This window comes from Gracilinanus agilis, chromosome 1 (genome assembly GCF_016433145.1).
Source record: "Gracilinanus agilis isolate LMUSP501 chromosome 1, AgileGrace, whole genome shotgun sequence".
Lineage (NCBI taxonomy): Eukaryota > Metazoa > Chordata > Mammalia > Didelphimorphia > Didelphidae > Gracilinanus > Gracilinanus agilis.
This window is the reverse complement of record NC_058130.1, coordinates 194,651,978-194,671,704: the sequence shown is the minus strand read 5'-3', so window position 1 is coordinate 194,671,704 and position 19,727 is coordinate 194,651,978. Positions and strand designations below refer to the sequence as shown.

Here is a 19,727-nt window from a genome sequence, read left to right as displayed (position 1 = left end):
ACTATTTCTACTACCCGAGTATCCAAACATTTTAGTATACCTATAAAATGCATGCTTAACAAATGGCTCCAACTCACTGAAGTGAACCACCCACAAAGATCTTGACAGGCTAGCACATTTCTTTTTCTTCTTAATTATATTTTTATTCTGGACTTAAAACAAACAAAATAAGCCTTTGTATATTCAAAGTAGAACAGGGAAAACTGTATGTGAAGATGTGAGTATTGCATATTACTTTTTTTCTTTTATGGATTTATAAATTAAACATGTAGTCGTATTCTGTTTGTCTATATTTTCTTCTTCCCTCCTATTCTCTTCCATGCATTTAAAACATTCTTTTTTTTTCATTTTTCTTTCCCTTCCTCTTTCCTTCCTCCCTTCCTCCCTCTCTTCTTTTCTCTTTCTCACTACCTTTCTTCCTTCCTATCTTCTTCCTTATCATCAACCTCATAGTCCTAATCCCATCCCTTTCTCCATCAATCAAAAACAAACAACAAACCCTATAGGCTGATGCATTTGAAAATGAGTCCAAGGTGGTCAGTTTTGGAAGATCCCTTCCCCACTGCATTAGGCAGGGTTTGTTTGAACTCCAACTTGCATATTATCCATAAATGCATATAAGACATCTGTATATAGATCAGTCACGTAGTTCAATATGGATATGATTAGGGTTTTGATGTTAAAGGATGGCTCTACTGCAAATATGAATAACATGGAAATAGGTTTTGAACAATGATACACGTGTAACCCAATGGAACTGCTTGTTGGCTTTGGGAGGGAGGAGGAAAGAAGGGAGGGAAAAATCATGTAACCATGGAAAAATGTTCTAAATTAAAAGATTCTCAAAGTTCAGTCGGGGTTTCGGGGGGACTCGTGAATGACTGGGATAATGAGGCATTGGAAATTGCATGTCCCAATTAGCTAGCTCTCGGGATTAGACTGTAATTCTAGTAACCAGCCAATTGTGAACAAAAGGAGATGCATTAGGGACTAGGATAAAAGGAATCTGTGTGCTCCAATACTTTGTACTTGTTTGCTGGGTGTAACACCTGTAACACTGGCTCAGGAGGATGAAATAAAAGAGTCTTTGCCACATTAAGGCTGAGTTAAAAATAAAAATCCGTATATACTGAGAGAAGTGGATAAAATTACACCCTCCTCCAGATGAACCCCAGAGACTGACTTCAGCAAGTTTCCTGAGGTTGGCAACTTCCAGTGAGTAACCCCTCACCTTAATTCCTGTTGATTTATGAGGTACAAAGATACCCCCTCCAACTCCTCCTTAGAAAAAAGCTCTATTTCAAGGCATACTGACTTCAGCACTTTAATCCATGTGGACTGAAGGACAGAGCAGCTGCATTTTGGGTCCTTCCAAGTCTCATTCTCACCTCTTTCTCAGGCCCAGAGACCTCGCTGCTAAAGGTGGAGGTTTCTGGCCTGAGGGGCAGATTTCCTTGATTTAGTGATGCCCCCTAAATTCAGACAAGCACCCCCTTAACTAGCCCTATGGGCTAAGAATATACATTTTTTCCCCTCCAACAAGGATGCTAGTCTTCTTGTATCACCACCAGGGTTTTATGAATAGCTCTCTTTCTTTTCTTTGCCTGACACCATGTTACTTTGAATAATGTCTAGCTGGTGAATGCTGCCCTAGAAATAAGCTTATAAGAAAACTTTTAACTTCAGGCTCAGGGTAGATGGCCAAATGGACTCCTTGCTTCTCTCTTGACTCCTTATCATTATTATCCAACCCAGAGTTCAAAAACCCAGTTTGGAAGTGACAACCCTCTTGAGTCCCTAAAAAAAAAAAATTCTAGTACAATACATATTATTGTCAGTCATATCCAACTCTTTGTGATTCTGTGAGCCACATTTGTCCATGAGGTTTTCCTAGCAAAGTTACTGCAGTGGCTTGCCATTTTCTCCAGTGTAACAGGTCAGAGAGATTAAGTGATTTGCCCAGGTTCATGTTAATAAGTGTCTGAGGTCAGATTTGAACTCAGGTCTCTCAGATTCTAGGCCCAGGGCTCTATCCAGAGCCACCTAGATGTCTGTCTGTCTGTCTGTCTGTCTGTCTCTCCCACCTTCTCTCCCTCCTTCTCTCTCTCTTCTCCAATATATATTTCTATAATGTGTATTATAGAAATATATATTTTAATGAATTTAAAGACTATTTTAATATAATATATATGTATCACAATATATTTACATATTAAGAGAGACAGAGAGGCACTACATATGTACATGTATGTACATACACATAGAAGCATATATATATGTGTAGATGTATATAAATACATATGTGTATATAATAGGTACATAGATGCATGGACAGATAATATAGCTAGATATTGAGGCTCCCTCTCTCAAAACACAATTAGCATTTTACCTTTCTGTCTCTTTAACGGACTCTTCAGTGGTTTCCTTGTATTCTGAAACAGTGTCATTCATATCCATGCAAACTTTGCCCACAAAAGCTCGCTGGCCAAATTTATCTGCATCATGGGAACAAAGTAAAAAGTCAATTTTGGTTTAAAAAAAAACAATTTATTTAGCTCAAATCTTAACTAATTCATCAATCTGAGATTTGGGAGTCAGAAGACATGGTGGTAAAGTTCATTGTTGTGTGACTTGTGAGCCTCAATTTCCTCATTTATAAAATGAAGATGATACCCGAACAATATATCCCACAGGGCAGCTGTAAGGCACAAATGAGACAATACATGTAAAAGCTCTATGTGAACTATAAAATATTAAACAAATTAATTTATTTTTAATGTCTCAATTATATTATCCAGAAGTGATAAGCAGCCTATGACCCTGAAAGGCATCTTTGCCCTGATGATGAAATTCTATCATTTCCCACCAGTGGCATCTCTTTCTTTCTCCTCCTTTTTTTTTTCCCTCTCAATTTACCCTTACAATCTCCCCTTCCATTTCTTTTGTTTTTCCTCTTCCTTTTTATAAAGGTCACGAGTCAGATTGTAAATGGGAGACTCAGTTCCAAGGCTAGCTAAAGGAGGAAAGTTAAACTAAAGGACTAAAGAAGAGACTGTTACATAATTCAAGCTGCAGCCCTGATTGTGATGGAATTTTTATTTCAGCTAGAAAGCTAAGCTGACATAGCAGGGTATCATTTTTTTTCTTCAAAAGCATTCCTCTGTTATTTGCAAAAAGTCTTCTACTTTCATGGGATGTTGTGTGAAAATTTACTTTGTAAATATCCAGGGGCTGCATAACAGGAGTTCTCCTAACAGAGTCAGTTCCATTCCACAAACGTTAAAGGCTTACAGTGTGCAAGGTACTGTGTGCTAGCTGAAATAGCCCCTGCCCTCAAGGAGCTTACATTCTACTTGGGATGGGTAGGAGGGATACACCAGGGATTTATTTGTATGTTTTTTAGAAGATCTATTTTCTAGATTCTAAATCTTAGAAAGAAAATCGTTACAGGACAGTGTGCTAATAGCTGAGGGAGGAAAGAGGGAAGAAGGAGGATCAAGAAAACATTCCTAAAAGAAGTAGTCCATGAGAACATCTTCTTATAGAAATATTATAAGGAAACCGGAGATTCTACAAATGCAGAGGGAGTGGGTTTCAGGCAGGCATGGGGGACCAACTTATGCAAAGAGACAGCAGTGGGAGATGGACTATCCTATATGTACAACAAACAAAGAGAAAGCCAGCTTGAAATGAATAGGGAGTACTGTAAGGGATATGATGTGAAATAAGACCATGAAGGGACACGGGGGCTAGAATGTAGGGGCCTTTAATGAAGATTTTATATTTTATTTTAGAGTGAATAAGGAATCATGGATCTCTCTCTGCCTTCACTTTCACCCTTTTTGCATGTTGCTGAAAAGCATCACTCCTCTGCTCAAAATCCTTGGCTGGATACCACTGCTGGGTTTGTACCCCAAAGAGATAATAAAGAAAAAGACTTGTACAAAAATATTTATAGCCTCGTTCTTTGTGGTGGCAAAAAACTGGAAAATGAGGGTATGCCCTTCAATTGGGGAATGGTTGAACAAATTGTGGTATATGTTGGTGATGGAATACTATTGTGCTCAAAGGAATAATGAACTGGAGGAATTCCATGTGAACTGGAATGACCTCCAGGAATTGATGCAGAATGAAAGGAGAAGAGCCAGAAGAACATTGTACACAGAGCCTGATGCACTGTGGTACAATCAAACATAACAGACTTCTCTACTAGCAACAATGCAAGGATCCAGATCAAGGCTGAGGGACTTATGAGAAAGAAAACTAGCCACATTCAGAGGAAGAACTGTGGGAGCGGAAACGCAGAAGAAAAACAACTGCTTGAACACATGGGCTAATGGGGATATTATTGGGGAGGTAAATGCTAAACAATCTGTAACTATCAATAATATGGAAATAGGTCTTGATCAATAATACATGTAAAACATAGTGGAGTTGCGTGTCGGCTATGGGGGCAGGTGGGGAGAGGGAAAGAACATGAATCATGTAACCATAGGAAAATATTCTAAATTTAAAAATTAATTAATAAAAAAAAACCTTGGCTGGGTTCTCAGTAACCAATGAATAAGGTCCAAATTCCTTAGCCTGACATTCAGTGCCACCTACAATATGATCCCAACTATCTCTCCAATATTCTCTCTCATTTCTCCAACGATATTCCTACCCTTAACTCTGCTCAAAGTGGCATACTCATTCTATCCTGTACATACCACACACCTTTACCCCCCAATATTTTTCCCTGCCCAGAATGCCAACCCTGTGTGACATATACAATGTCCCAAAAGTCTTAGAGCAGTTTTAAGCTTTAATAATTAAAAGATTTATTAATAGCCCTAAGACTCTGGGCACAGATTATACCATTATTATACCAGATCGGAATCTAAGAATGGAGTAGTTAAGCAGGGTCACACATCTACTAACCATTTGGAGCAGTTTTTGAACCCACATCTTGTTGACAACAAATTTAGGGTTCTATCCATTATGCCATATTGCTTACTGGGAATACAAAGACAAAAATTAAAAAATGATATACCATAAATGCTACAGATATGCCACTGATCTTTCATTTTTCTTTTAATCCCTTATCATCTTCTATCTTAGAATCAACACTAAAAAGAATCAGGCAGGAGAGCTGTAAAGACTATTTTACATTTGTGGCTTTTGAGTCTAAGGGATATATGTAAAATCAAATTGTTTTTTTTTAAATCATAGGCCATTAGAATATAGGGACCCTCAATTTAATAAGCTACAAAAAATATATAAGATTGAGATTCTTATAATTAACAGCTAGGACTCTTTTCACATACAAATCCCAGTCTGGGTGAAGATGTCAAAAACTGGTGTGAGCTGGCGGCTTTTGTATGACATACCTTCTAATGCTCTGAATTGCTCACCTGTAATATCAGCGAGGCGGAGTGATGAGTCAGTGTGGATTGTTCCAAAATAACACGCTGTAGTTGTACCATTCTTTAGAGTTCTCCTCTAAAAATAAACCATAAAAACTAAGGTTCACTTGTGCCCAAAAAATTCAGAAAGGTCTGAAAGCTTAATTCTAATCTTTTTCATCTTCACTTATTTTTATTTGGAGCTGATTTAGGGGAAGGTAGAATTTAACCAGGGTGACAATATGAACATGAGCATATTCTGCAAATATCAAATGTAGAGAAACTGTATATTCTTTCTTGTTTTTATATATTTCACCTATATAGCTCAATAATTCTGATTTCACAAAATGTCCTACTAATGAATTTATTTATTTATTTATTTAGGGCTGGATAATAATTTCTAAAAATAACTGGAAGCAGCTAGGTGGTTCAGAGGATAGAGGGCTAGGCTTATAATCAGGAAGAATAAGTGTTCAAATTCAGCCTCAGACACTCACTGTGTGAGTCTGGGCAAGTCACTTAGCCTCTCTGTATGCCTTAATCTGTGATGGAAGGAAATGGCAAACCATTCCAGTATCTTTACCAAGAATATCCCATAGAGGATCATGCAGAGTCAAAGATGATTGAATGACTGAACAATAATAATTTCCAAACTATAATGAATATAGGGATGAAAAACTGGAATTTTAACATATCTAAGGGACACACAAAATGTAATCAGTGAGGAAATACTTTACCTGAGGGAATATTATATTTGGTTATAACTGATGCATGAGAAAGGATATTGGATTAAAGTCAGAAAACCCGAGTTCTAATTCCAGCTTTGCCATTAACTTGCTATGTGAGCTTGGATAAAGAGGAGGTAACTGCAATTTTGTGAAAAGACCATGGATTCTAGAGGACTTGGGTTAAAACTCCATCTCTGGCAGTTACTACTTATGTGAAACTTGGGCAAATTGCTCCTCTAGGCTTTAATTTCCTCACATGTAGAACAAAGAAGTTGGATGAAATCAGGGGTTCCTCACTTTTTTTGTGTAATAGACCCCTATCTCAGAATAAGGTTTTTAAATTATTAAAGGAAATGTTAAAACCTTAGTAAAAATAAGTATTTTTTTCTCTCCTCAAAGTTCATGGACCTCCTGAAATCTGTCCACAATCTGTGGATTCTGGGTTAAGAACCCTTAATTTAGAAGACATATGAGGTCCCTTTTTGCTATAAAATTTTAAGTCATTTGAGCACTGTGGGCTTCAGTTTCCTCATCTATAAATTGAAAGGGCCAGACACAGATGAGCTCTAAGAACTTTATGGATGTAGAAGTATTTAATTCTGTAACAATTAATTTAGTTCTTACTCCACTCCAAGCCCAAGATCTATCTAGCTAATAATGAAATCTCAGAACTTCTGGCACAGGTAAAGGACTCTCAATCTTCTTGCTACTTTCATTCTTTTTTTTTTTCCACCTCATGGAGCCAGATCAAGAGATCTAAATCCATGGACAGCTCTCTAGCTTCAATTAATTCCTCCCCAAAGCACTCCAGCTTCACAAACAATTCTGGGAAGAAACTCGGGAAGCCAAGAAGAAGGGATTTAATAATAGAGGTGACAACCTCAGCTAATAGGTCCCTTCATATCCTTTAAACAATTTGCCAAGGAGCACAACAGTTTCCTCAGAGAAATTTAATAAAAAATATGGTCATAATTCCCTATTAACCCAGGCCACCAGCACCCCTAAGGCATGGTTTTATTCCTCCTCAGTTGTGTTTCTCTGATGTCTCAAAGATGTGTCAAATACGACCAAACAACATGTGTTAAATAGAAACCAATAAATAATTAAGATGTGCATTTGTATATAATACCACATCAAAAATGAGAACTTGAATTACTCCTCAAGTCTTAAATTATGAGAGGCAGCAGAGGGTCAATATAGTATCTAAGTACCTCTAAGAACTTTAGTACCTTTAAGTATCTCTAAGTACCCTAAAATACCTCTAAGTACCTTTAGGCATCTGAGTAATGTAATGTAAAGTAAAGGCTTGGCATTTAAATCCTTCAAAAATCTGGCTCCAACTCTTCTTCATACAATTCTCCTTCATATGTTCTACATTTCAGGAAAACCACCCAACTAGCTCTTTCCCTAATATCATCTCGCCCTTGTTCTTTAGTTGTTTTTCTTTTCCATAGAACATTCAGAGAAACATTATGAAGCTTTAGGAAAATCAAAGAGTTGCATCTATAGAGCCCATTTAAGGGGTCATTTTAAATAAGCCTGTGGGAGTCAGTATAGCACAGTAGGAAGAATATTGGACTCAGAGTCAGCAGATCTGGGCTCTAGTTCCTGCTCTGCCAATGACTGTTTGAATCACCTTAGGAAGTCATTTGATAGAGAGGATGGTCATCAATTGGAGAACGGCCGAACAAGTTGTGGTAGATGATTGCAATGGAATACTACTATGCTATAAAAAAATAATGAGCAGGAAGATTTCAGAGAAACCTGGAAAGACTTTCATGAACTGATGCAAAGTGAAGTGAGCAGAATCAGGAGAGCATTATACACAGCAATGGTAATAAAGTATAGCTAACTGTGATGGACTTAGCTAGTCTCAGCAATATAATGATCCAAGACAACCCTAACAGGCATATAATGAAAAATGATATCCACCTGGAGAGAAAGAACTGATGGAGTCTGAATACAGACTGATGCAGAACTTTCTTCACTTTATTTTCTTTGTGTTTTTTTTTTGAATATGTGTCTTCTACAAAATGATGAATATGGAAATGTATTTTATATGATAGCACATTTTTGCTTACCATCTCAGGGAGTGGGGGATGAAGAGAAGAGGGAACTCAAAATGTTAGAAAACAAATACCAAAAACTTGTTACATATACGTGGGAAAAATTAAAACATTACATTAATGAAAAATTTTTTTAATTTAAAAAGAAAGACCCTTTTGAGCCTCCTATGTAAAATAATGGGGATTAGGATAAATGATTAGTAAGAAGATCCTTTTCAGCCCCAAATGCTGATGATTGACTATGGCATGTACTTATACTTACGACCACTCGGGTGTAGACTTCTTCAGCAAAATCCTTATTGCTAAACTTGTTTTCTGTTGGAAATGTATACTTTGTTAACCACTCCAGGAGAGGGAGATCCACATTACTTCCAGTAAACACATACTGTGGTGCATGGATGTGTGTATCGACCAGTCCAGGAATGAAGAATTCACTGGAAATTAAGACGAGAGAAAACAGGTTAGCTGTACATAAAAAGTTGTTTTCCATTCTCAAAATTCTCCCCCAACAATATGTAGCTGTATATGGCACTGACCAATGACCCAGACAATCACTGAGGTATGAAATTTTCTCTATCAATCCACTTGGCCTCTTATTAGTAGAACAGCTAAGCTTAAGAGGAGGCTATATATAAAGAGAGCAAAAAGAGATATCCAAGAAAAGAATCATAAGAAAATCTGAGGATAGATCACTTTCACTAGGGAATGAGAGTGGAGGAGAATCAAAGAAGACTTCATGGAAGAGGTAGCACCTCACTTGAAAACTAAATTTCAACAGGCAAAGAAAGATGTGGAGGGAATTATTCGAGGCATAAGGGATGCCTTATGGAAGTAAAATGGAGATAGAAGACAAAAAGAGTGAGATTGATAATAGCAAAGGATGGCGACAATAAACATGCATAAAACGCTTCAAAGTTTACAAAATGGCTAATGTATCCTTATGACCTGTCATTCTCACCACAGTTCTAGCCAACCCAATGAGGAAGGTAGTGAAAATACTGTTGCCATTTTAGAGACAAAGAAACTGAAAGTTAAGCGTTTTAAACATAAGTGAGAGAGTGGGGATTCGCACTGAAGGCTTTGGACTCTAATTCAGACTTCTATTCCGCAATATACCACAGTTAACAGCCCAGTACAGCTGGAATATGGATTATATGAATAGGAGTAGTGTGAGATCATGATGGAAGAGTAGGGTAGGGCCAGCTTGTGGAGGAATTTAAAGGTTATAACTGTTGTTTTTCAGTTATACTTGACTCTTCCCTACCCCATTTGGGGTTTTCTTGGCAAAGATACTGCAGTGCTTTGCCATTTCCTTCTCCAGCTCATTTTATAAATGAGGAAACCGAGGCAAATAAGGTAAAATGACTTATCCAAGGTCATACATCTATCTAGTAAGTGACTCCATGCCTAGATCTCCATCTATCCATTTTGCCACCTCAATGCCTGAAATGTCAAGACTAGAATCTTGTTGACAATAAAGAGCCACTAAAGGTTTTGGAGGGTGAAGTATGTGAGTCCTAGCTAAACCCTCTAATGACTCTGGAATACCAGAAGGACAAAGTACAAAGCTCTTAAATCATGATACAGAAGGTTCTGAACAATTTTTGCTCCATTCTTAATTTCATAAATCTAGAGCTGGAAGAAACTTCTGAAGCCAGCCAGTCCACTCCATCTCACTCCATTTTACAAATAATGAAAACTGGGGGGCAACCGGGTAGCTCAGTGGATACACCGCCAAGCTTAGAGATGAGAAGTCCTGGGTTCAAATTGACCTTAAATACTCCTTAGCTGTGTGGCCCTGGGCAAGTCACTTAACCCCCATTGCCTAGCCCTTACCTATCTTCTGCCTTAGAATCAATAGACAGAAGGGTTAAAAAAAAAAAAACCAAAAAACCAAAGGAAGGTGCAGTAATTTGCTTAAAATCACACTGACATTAAGTATCGGAAGCAGAATTTGAGCCCAGGACTTTGGACTTCAGTGTCAGTACTCCTTCCATGGTACCAGCCTGCCTCTCTACTGTACCTCAGGGTGTCTACTCTTCTCCATTCTCATTCTGCCCTCTTCCATCTCTAGGCCTTTTTGCAAGTTGTCCCTCATACATAACAAAATTTTCTTCCTCTCTATGTCCACCTTCTGACAGTCTTTCCTTATTTAGAGGCCCAAATAGAATGCTGCTTCTTTCTGGAAGCCTTCCCCAACTGCCCCAGCAAAAGTGATTTCTTCCTTCTTGAACCATTCAGAATCACTCTCCCTTCTCTGATACAATGACCATTTCCCAGCTTCTATGACAGTTACTCCCTCCACTAGACTGAAAGTGCATACATCAGGGTTGGACCCCTGTAATTTCTGCTTAAATAAATATATTTTGGGCTGAACTAAAGACATGCAGCTTAGAATAAGATTTTATTTCACAAAATTTATTGTACAAAAAACCCGCCTGAAGTTAACCAGGATAGTGCTGGGCATGCTGTATGTATCAACTGATCAATGACCTCATTAAAAAAAAACACAAAAACTCTTACTTTCTGTTTTGGGAACAAGTCTAAGACAGAAGAGTAAGGGCTGGGCCAACGAGGGTCACACAGCCAGGAAGTGTCTGAGGCCAGATTTGAAGCCAGAATCTCTGACCCCAGGCCTGGATCTCTAACCACTGTGCCACCTCAATAATCTTATTGATTACCTTCCCTACATTACATACTGCGACCCATCTATACCTTCACTTTTTTTTTAATTTAAATTTTTTTTCTTTTTTTTCATATCTTCACTTCTGATGTGACTCTTGAACACAAGCTTCCATGAACCCTCCAGGGAGGGGACCCCCCCAAGGAAGTGACTTGGAAAGGCACAGGACTGCTACACTGCCTTTTCAGATTGTGAATATGGGATTAACTCTCCCCTCACCTATTTTTAGTTTAAATCACCAGAAGCTATACACCCCACTATCCTTAAGTATGGGGAGGTCTGTGACCCACTTGTCCTATAGTCGGTGATGTCAGAAACGACTGACTGCCCCCTGGGCAGTCCTAAGAAAAGCTAAAGCTACAATTGATTCACGTAAAGTGGAAGGAATGCATAGTAAGTGACACAAAGAAGAGTCTTTAAAAGCAGCAGCAACTTCCTGTGAAGCGAGTTCTTCAGAGTTGGAATTGGAGGCTGGTGAAGGATCTGCTTTGTGGACCTGAGACTCTGAAATTTGGTGAGACTTCTTGAATCTCTCTGAACTACCACGTGGGTGAGTGAAAATGCTGACTTCTTTTCCTGGCTTTTCTGGAAATACTTGCCTCTAGAGAGGTCCTTTGTCTTGGAGGAGGCCTCATGGCTAGAACCCTTATTTAATTTACCTCTGGGCCCCTCTTTGCTGGGGTCTCTGAAGCCCTTCCTGGTTCAGACCAGGCCAGAGTAATTATCTACTCGTTGGTTTCTTTACTTTCACTCTTTCTCCTTTTGTAAATAAACTACCATAAAAAGTCATCCTGACTTGAGTAATATATTTTCAGCACCCACATTTTTATACAATTAGTATAATCTTTTTATTTTAACCCTTACAAGATCATCTCTCTGATGACATTTTTACATTGTTTTCTTCACATGGTTTTTCATTTATTACATAGAATGTACACATGCACCAAGCTGTGTGCCACTCTTTATGCCTAGATTCTTTATGGACTTTTCTCACTGTTCTATTTCGTAATCTAGCTGACTAAAAATTAGTGAGAGCACATGAGTTATGGTTTTATGATATTCCATGTTCTGCAGCCAAATAGCATCATTAGAAGAATACTGGTATTAAAAGATGAAATTTTTCTTTCAAAGAGTAGGCTGTAGTCATTGAAAGCACTCTATAATTCCCCAACTGTAATCTAATTCATTCTTCTTTTATTCAATGCTGGGCCTGTTTCATCATCCTTCTCTAGGGTCTATCCTAATTGGACAGCTCTAAGGGATACTCATCAAACATAGCATCATTTAGACACAGGTATTCTTCATCCTTTTGGTTTTTACAGTTTGAAAAAATGAGAAGAGTTTGTTTAAACAAACACTTTTGAGTGACTGTGGATTTCATTAAGGAGTCTCTGAAACATTCCATGAATTGATAAAATTATCATCACCTACAAATGGAAGTATTGGGAGATTTTCATAGTCTATCAAGAAAATCTTCCATTTGGATTGACTATGTCTCCTTCTTCTATGTTTCACTTGATATTCATAGTCCAGGGATCATAAAAGTTACAATTATTGATGTATCCAAAGAAATTTGGATATTATCCTAAGCCCAGGAGACACTTTGTTAAAGAACAGTCTTTTAAGGCAGGATTTTGTCATACTGAATCAAATAGTAGTCAAAAAGTAAATATATTGAGATCATATACAGAAAGTATACTTTTCAATTATGTAATGATAATGAAATTGTCTGTTGCTAAATACTATTTGAGAAAGCCTTCCTCTTTTCTTCTCATATTTTCACCAAGCATGGTTTCAATTTGTGTGGGAAGCCGTTCTATGTATTAAAGCCTTTGGAGAAATAGGATCAAATTTAGGGCCTATTATCTGGATTCCCTACATGACCAATCCAGGCTGAGGCAGTCTTTGTGTTTGGTCCTGGTCACCTGAGCCCCAAAAGGCTCTGGTAACAGCAGGTAGGTTAATCCAAAATCAACTTGATCCCTCCAAGAAGGCTATTAGGAGTCATTTAGAGAAACAGAGTCTGTAACAGATATTTTATCTGGATCCCATTACAAAATCATCGGCAAGTAAAACTGTGTGTATGATTTTCTGCACTGCATGTCAGGATGCAGACTGAATGGGCCATCTAAGATAAAAATCTGAGGCTCCTCTTTTGACTCAGTCTTTGATCCCCACCTTTTTTATAATTCTTATTGGAGAGCTTTGAAGTGGCAGACCAGCATCTACAGAGTTAATGATTCCTTTCCTAACAAATGTTAATTAGATAAGAGTGCATATTCAGATTAGAACTGGCTCCTTTAGGATTTGACTGGTGAGCATCTCCCTGGGATATTTCCTCTCCTGGAATTATCCCCTCCTGAATTGGGGTTTGGAATTTGACCATTTGCCTTTGCATCTGTATTCTTTAGACTTCAATGGATTATGCGAGACTTATTGCCCCTTACCAACTGTGACTTCTTTTTACTTGAGAAAGATATATAATAAACTTCCATGCCCGCAGAATTCGGGACAGCATGGGCTAACCACTAGTCTAGTTGTTCTCATTTTCTTTCTCCTGCTTTAACCATCCTATGCCACCACGCCGCTCAGGACCCCAAAAAATCATATAGAGGCATGGCCCCCTATAAATTTGTATGTAAATTCTCAAAAATTTTATAAAGATCAGAAAGTAAGTTTATGAGTCAAAAGTTCCTGATATTCTCTCAACCTCCTTTAAAAAAAAGTTCATGATTTTCTCATCTTTTCATATCTTCTCTTCTTTCAGAAAGGCTGAGAACTGTTCCCCTAATAGCACGCCACCCCCACTCCAATTGCTCCCAGGAGAGATCTCTATGGTCTGGCCCAGCTGCTCTTTCTATCTTTGTCTTTATTGTAAGTTCTGCTTCTCCACACAGCATTATCAGGGACCATAATGAGAGTCCAAATGTAGTGAGGTAACTACTGTCAGAGAAATATGAGAGGATTTGTTACAAAAATTTTGACAGATCTTTTCAGTTTTTGCATGTTTTGTGGCTCCTTTAAGTGTTATTCTTAAATAGTCTCATGAAGATCTGGCTTTAATTGGACCTTACATTAAGCTTTCTGTACATTCATTCTCCCTTTTGCTGTTTCTTGCTATTTTTTGAGGTGATGCTTTTCATAATTTTCTGCCATTCATCTTTGTAAAATTTTACAAGTAAGTTTATAGTCTAAAGTTCATTTTGTACTTGGCTGCCACATCTATCTTCTTGGCAAAGAGATGAAGTGTCTGTTGACTGAGATGACGTCTAAGTTTTCTTGATATTCTTGTTGTACTCACTGTTTTACTTCAGTTAAATTTTTGTAGAAAATAGTAATAGTCCACATGGATGTCTATTCCTTCAGCCATTTCCTATTTTTTCAGCTTACTTAATTAGGCCAGGTTTGAATTGTTTTGATTCTCTAATCGGTTGTTTCTTGTCCATTAAGATTTACTCAAGCTTAATTTTTGTAAAGTTATTTGGAGGCCTCAAAGTCCTGCCCTCTCTTCTTGACGAAAACATTCAGGATATATGTTTGTCTCTTTGAAGTCTACAAGCCTTTGGACTCAATTCTTGGTTCTCAGCCATATTTTACAACATCTCTTTTATCTGTCTACCCCACATTCACATTTGAATTGAAGTGATCGGGAGTATCAAAGTGTATGTTCATTTAATTTGGAAGGTCTTACTAAGTCCTTTTAGAACTTCTCTGCTGCTTCATATCCTATAACAGATTACATAACTGCTTATGTAAGCTGTATTTAAAAGATTACATAAACTGCCATTCTCTTCATATTGATCTTTTTGTTTATTCTCATCATAAACATTTATATGCAAGATGACTAATTATTCTATGAAATAATACTTCTTTTTACCTTTGGACAGACAACAAAGCCAACTTCATTAATTCATTCATTTAACTCCCTAAGGAAAATTTGTGACTCATCTTTCCATTTAATACCAACCTCTTTATGTCTTTTGGTTTCTGATAGGGAGTCAGACACCGAGTCAGGAAGACCTGGGTTCAGTCTCACCTCTGACTCACATTAGGCTATGTGTCCTTGGGGAAACCATGCCTCTAGGCTAAGACTATAAATTTTCAAAGAAAGTCTCAACTGGATATTGGTAGAAGAAATTTTCATTTGGGATCAGAAAGATTCATTTAGAAAGATTGTGCAAGATGGATTGTCAAGAAGAGATTCTGGAAGCTGGAAGACCCGCTGGAAATCAGTTACATTAATAATTTGAATAATATGAATGAAGTCACTGTCACTGTCATCATTTTAGCAAGAATGTCAATACTGCTATGATTCAGTTCCTCCAGCAATCAGATGACTTGTTGGTCATTATCCAAGGTTCTCACATTTAGAGTACAAACAGTGAAGTTCATGTTTATAGTTAATCTAAAAAGTGATGATATTTAGCACCTTCTGCGCCCCTTTCAGCCAGTCTGCCACTCTGACTGTGGAAACAGAAGGTGGCTACATAAGACTGAGGGCCATTTTGTATTTTTTCTTGTTTCATGGGTTTCCATTGCTAAAAAAAAAAAAAAATCTCTACCAAGAAGCCTATCTATTTGTTATGAACCTCTCTATTCTTCAGGACAGAAAAGAGGATAGAGGATGAGCCCCAGAAAAGAGATTTCATCTGTGACTAACCCTGTACCCAAAGCCTTTCTAGCACACACTAGAACCTGCTAAAGATAATGTTCTACTGGCATCACTTTTGATAATTCCATTTACCACGAGGCACTGGAATAGGACTTCTGTGAAATGTGCAGAGAAATGCTTAATAAATAATCATTGCCAGCCTTAATACAGACACAGTAAGCTTGTCCACATCATTATGTCAGTTTACTTTTATCTAATTGTTTTTGTTCTTCAATTATTTCAATCATGTCCAATCCTTCTTGATCCTATTTGAGGTTTTCTTCACAAAAATACTGGAGTGGTTTGCCATTTCCTTCTCTAGTTTATTTTACAGTTGAGGAAACTAAGACAAATAGGGTGAAATGATTTGCCTAAGGTCATACAGCTAGTAAGTGTCTGAGGCTGGATTTGAACTTGTAAAGATGAGTCTTCCTAACTTTAGGCCTGGCACTCTATCCACTGTGCTGTCTAACTGTCCAGCTGCCCATTAATCTAATACTAACCTTAAACTTCTCTAAACAGATCTCCTTAAAGGCGAGTATACAGTCCCATGTCCCCAGACATTATAAGGGAATAAAATAAGTTATTTGAACTTTCATCTTAACAAAAGAAAAATACTGAAAAATATTTATCGATTCAAATACATACTATCTGAAGGAAAGGGAAATATGGGGGTTGACAGTTGTGAAATCTTAGCACAATGATTTTCTTTTTAAACACACCTTGCCATGAATGACAGAAATATGACATAAGTGATAATTCAACAAAGAACTCTAGATACAAAGTCTGTGTTTATCTGCAAATGTCTCAAAAAGGAAGTAATAAATGGTACCAAGAACAGTGCCGAGAGTCGTTAAATGTACTTGAATTTTTTCTGGGTAAGCCTGAAAAGGTACTTACTTTCATTCCCTTAAACATAGATGAAAAGTAATAGGTTCTGAATATCTAGGGTCTTAATGCCTGTCTTTATCATGCTGACAATGGAAAGCCTTTGAAAGCTTTTGAACAGAGTTACTACATGATGAGAATGATGTTTTAGAAAAATTAATCTGCCAAGATTATATGGGGTGGATTGGAGAAAGGAGACTCTGTAAGCTGGAGGACCCACTGGAAATCAGTGACATAAATCTAGAAATGAATAGATATGGTCCTGAATTAGGAATATTAACTCAGTAGGAGAGGGAGGGAAGGGACAGATACTAGAGATACTTAGGATCTCTTGGAAAGAAAGGATCTTTCTCCATCCCATTATCTTTCTGTTCCACAAAGAAGGTCTGATAAATACCTTCAGTGTGATACAGAAAAATCTTTACAATGTTATTGTATTGATGCTTTACGGTAAGAAATGATAAGCAGGTTAATTTTTTTTAAAAACTGGAAAGATCTACATGAAATTATGAAGAAGGAAACAAGTAGAACCAAAAACATTATATAAAGCAACTGAAATAGTTTGAAGAATAACTTGTGAATGTCCACAGGAAATAGGGAGGGAGATAACTGAAAACTTTAATATAACAAAATATAAATAACATTTTACTGTATTGGCCAAGGAATAGGGATATTGAGGAGGGTGGGAATCAAAGACAAAACTTGTAAAAGCCTAAATGGCTAGAAAATCATTGAAATGGATATAGAAGATGACTTAGTGGGTTCAGAGAAGATAAAGAGTTAAGTTTAAGAGCTAGTATGACATCTGAGATAGGCAATTGGAAATGCAGAACTGGAGTTCAGGTAAGAGTCAAGAAATGAGCTGCAGACTCAGGTATCACTGACTGGCACAGCTGAGTCCTGACCCCCCCCCCCCCACCCCCAGTTGGGTAAAAGCAGGAGGCAAAGAGCCAATGAAGAAGGAAGAACAGTTAGAAAACTAGGAAATGGAATAAAATGATTGAATCTCCTAAAGCCTATGGGAGAGGAAGGAAGGAAGGAAGGGAGGGAGGAAGAGAGGAAGGGAGGAAGGGAGAAAAGAAGGGAGGGAGGGAAAGAGGGAGGGAGAGAAGGAGAGAAGAGATAGGAGAAGCTAGGTGGCTCTGTAGATTAAGAACCAGGTCTAGAGACTGAAGATCCTGGATTCAAATTTGGCCTTAGACACTTCCTAGCTTTGTGACCCTGGGAAAATCATTTAACCCCAGTTGTCTTGCCCTTACCACTCTTCTGTGTTGGAGCCAAAACACAGTATTGATTTTAAGATGGAAGGTAAAGGTTAAAAAAAAAAAAAAAGAAATAGAGAAATACTTAACAATACTGAAAAGGCAACTGAAAAGGCAACTGAATTCAAACATTAAGAGATTGTTTAATCTCTTTTGGAGAAAGATCGATACAGTGCAGTGGGGCTGAAGAGAGGACAAACTTCCAGCCCAAGGTCTGCACCTATCATCTGGGGAAGGAAGCACAGTGGAGATTTGACTGGCAACTGTTTCTGCAGGTAGCTCCTGCCTCCCTGGCAACCACAGTTACCGAAAATCTGGAAAACAAACTCTTTGTCACGAGTGTCCTTGGCACCGTCGAATGATTCCACATCAGAAACATATGGTTTTATCAGTAGAAATAACATTAAAGAAGATGAATCATTCCTATTCCCTTTGCCACTGCACACTAAGGACCAAGGGGGCCTTTCAAGCTGACTTCATGGCTGACATCTCCTATATGTGAGGATGAGAGCAGGGACCATCTTGCTGTTCTATTCATCTCCCCAGCACTTATCCCTGTGGTTTGAACATAATAAGTACTAAACAAATGCTTTTTTTCCCATTAATTCTATAAAGAGCAAGTGGGTGGTGAGGTTGTAAAGGCATTAAATACAGAAGTACTCAATGCACTCTCCAATGAAAGGAAGAAGAGGCACTGGATGCCACGGGAAGTGCAGGGTCAAGTGAAGATTTTTTCTTTTTTCAAAGTCCTCAGACGTTCCTGGATGTGTGTAGACAGAGGGAAGCCAGTGAAGTTCAAGGTGCTAAAGATCAAAGGATAATTGAGAGAGCAACGTCCTGGAAGGAGATGGAATAGATGGGATGCATCCCTCAACAGGATTGCAAATGGCACCTGCCTCCAGACAGCAGACGTGTCAGCAAATAGAAAGTATAGTCAAAAATGCTTATTAATAGAAAAAAAATTTTTTACTCAAAACAGTGACAACTCAGGATAAGTGCCTAAGCTTGATGTCTCCAGGAATTACTTATAATTTTATCCACATTCTCCCTGGCAGCACACTTAATCACGTACATGTTTAGTTCACTCCTTATTCACTCCCTGAGGGCAAAGACTGTCATTTTTCTGCTTTGAATTCCTAGCACCTGGCTCAGTGTCTGATACTTCGAGCCTGAAAAATCCCTTATTTTCACTGGAGTGACTTGCAACCTCATTCATGTTCTCCCTTATTTATTATAGGTGTTTAATCTCCCTATATTCACTCTCTGAGAGCAGAAAGACTATCATTTTTCATCTTTGAATTTCCATTACCTGGCATAATATTTAGTACTGATTTGGAGCTTAATAAATAGGAGGCTGAGTTGGAATATACAGGACCAAAGTTCAAATTCTAGTGTTGCCACTTGTTTGTAAGTCACAACCTCTCTGGGCTATAGGTTGTTCCTTAATCTAGCTCTAGACTAGAGCATTGATCCTACAAATGGAGAATTGTGTCTAAACCTCAGCTACGATACCATGCCACAAACAGCAGAAATGAGACAGGAAGGCCACGTCTTCTACCAGCATACAGAACCTCAGCATTTTACCTCTGCTTCTCTCTCTTAAAAAACAAACAAAAGCATCCTTACCTTGTCTTAAAAATCAATACTAAGTATTAGTTCTTTTTGTGTGTTCCTTTAAAAGAGCTACAACAGGGGGCAACTGGGTGGCTTGGTGGATGGAAAGCCAGGCCTAGAGATTGGAGGTCCTGGGTTCAAATCTGACCTCAGACACTTCCCAGCTGTGTGACCCTGGGCAAGTCACTCAACCCCCATTGCCTAGCCCTTACCACTCTTCTGCCTTGGAGCCAATACAGAGTATTGATTCCAAGATGGAAGGTAAAGGTTTAATAAAAATAAGCAAACAAATAAATAAACAAGCTATGACTTCTATCTGTGTTATAGCTCTTTCTTTTACTGTTCCGAGGCAGAAGAGCAATAAGGGCTAGGCAACTGGGATTAAGTGACTTGCCCAAGAACACTTAGGAAGTGTCTGAGGCCACATTTGAACCCAGGACCTCCTGTCTCC

General features: G+C 38.1%; 1 protein-coding gene across 1 annotated transcript in view; it reads right to left on the bottom strand.

The window, feature by feature from the left end:
- Nucleotides 1-19,727, bottom strand: part of GDA (guanine deaminase) — an 88,466-nt gene that overhangs the window by 27,708 nt on the left and 41,031 nt on the right. Inside the window, exons 3-5 of the mRNA XM_044659477.1 lie at nt 8,441-8,612; nt 5,394-5,481; nt 2,390-2,495 (exon numbers count right to left, since the gene is read on the bottom strand). Of these exons, the coding sequence (XP_044515412.1) occupies nt 2,390-2,495; nt 5,394-5,481; nt 8,441-8,612 (366 nt within the window). The remainder of the gene's footprint in view (nt 1-2,389; nt 2,496-5,393; nt 5,482-8,440; nt 8,613-19,727) is intronic.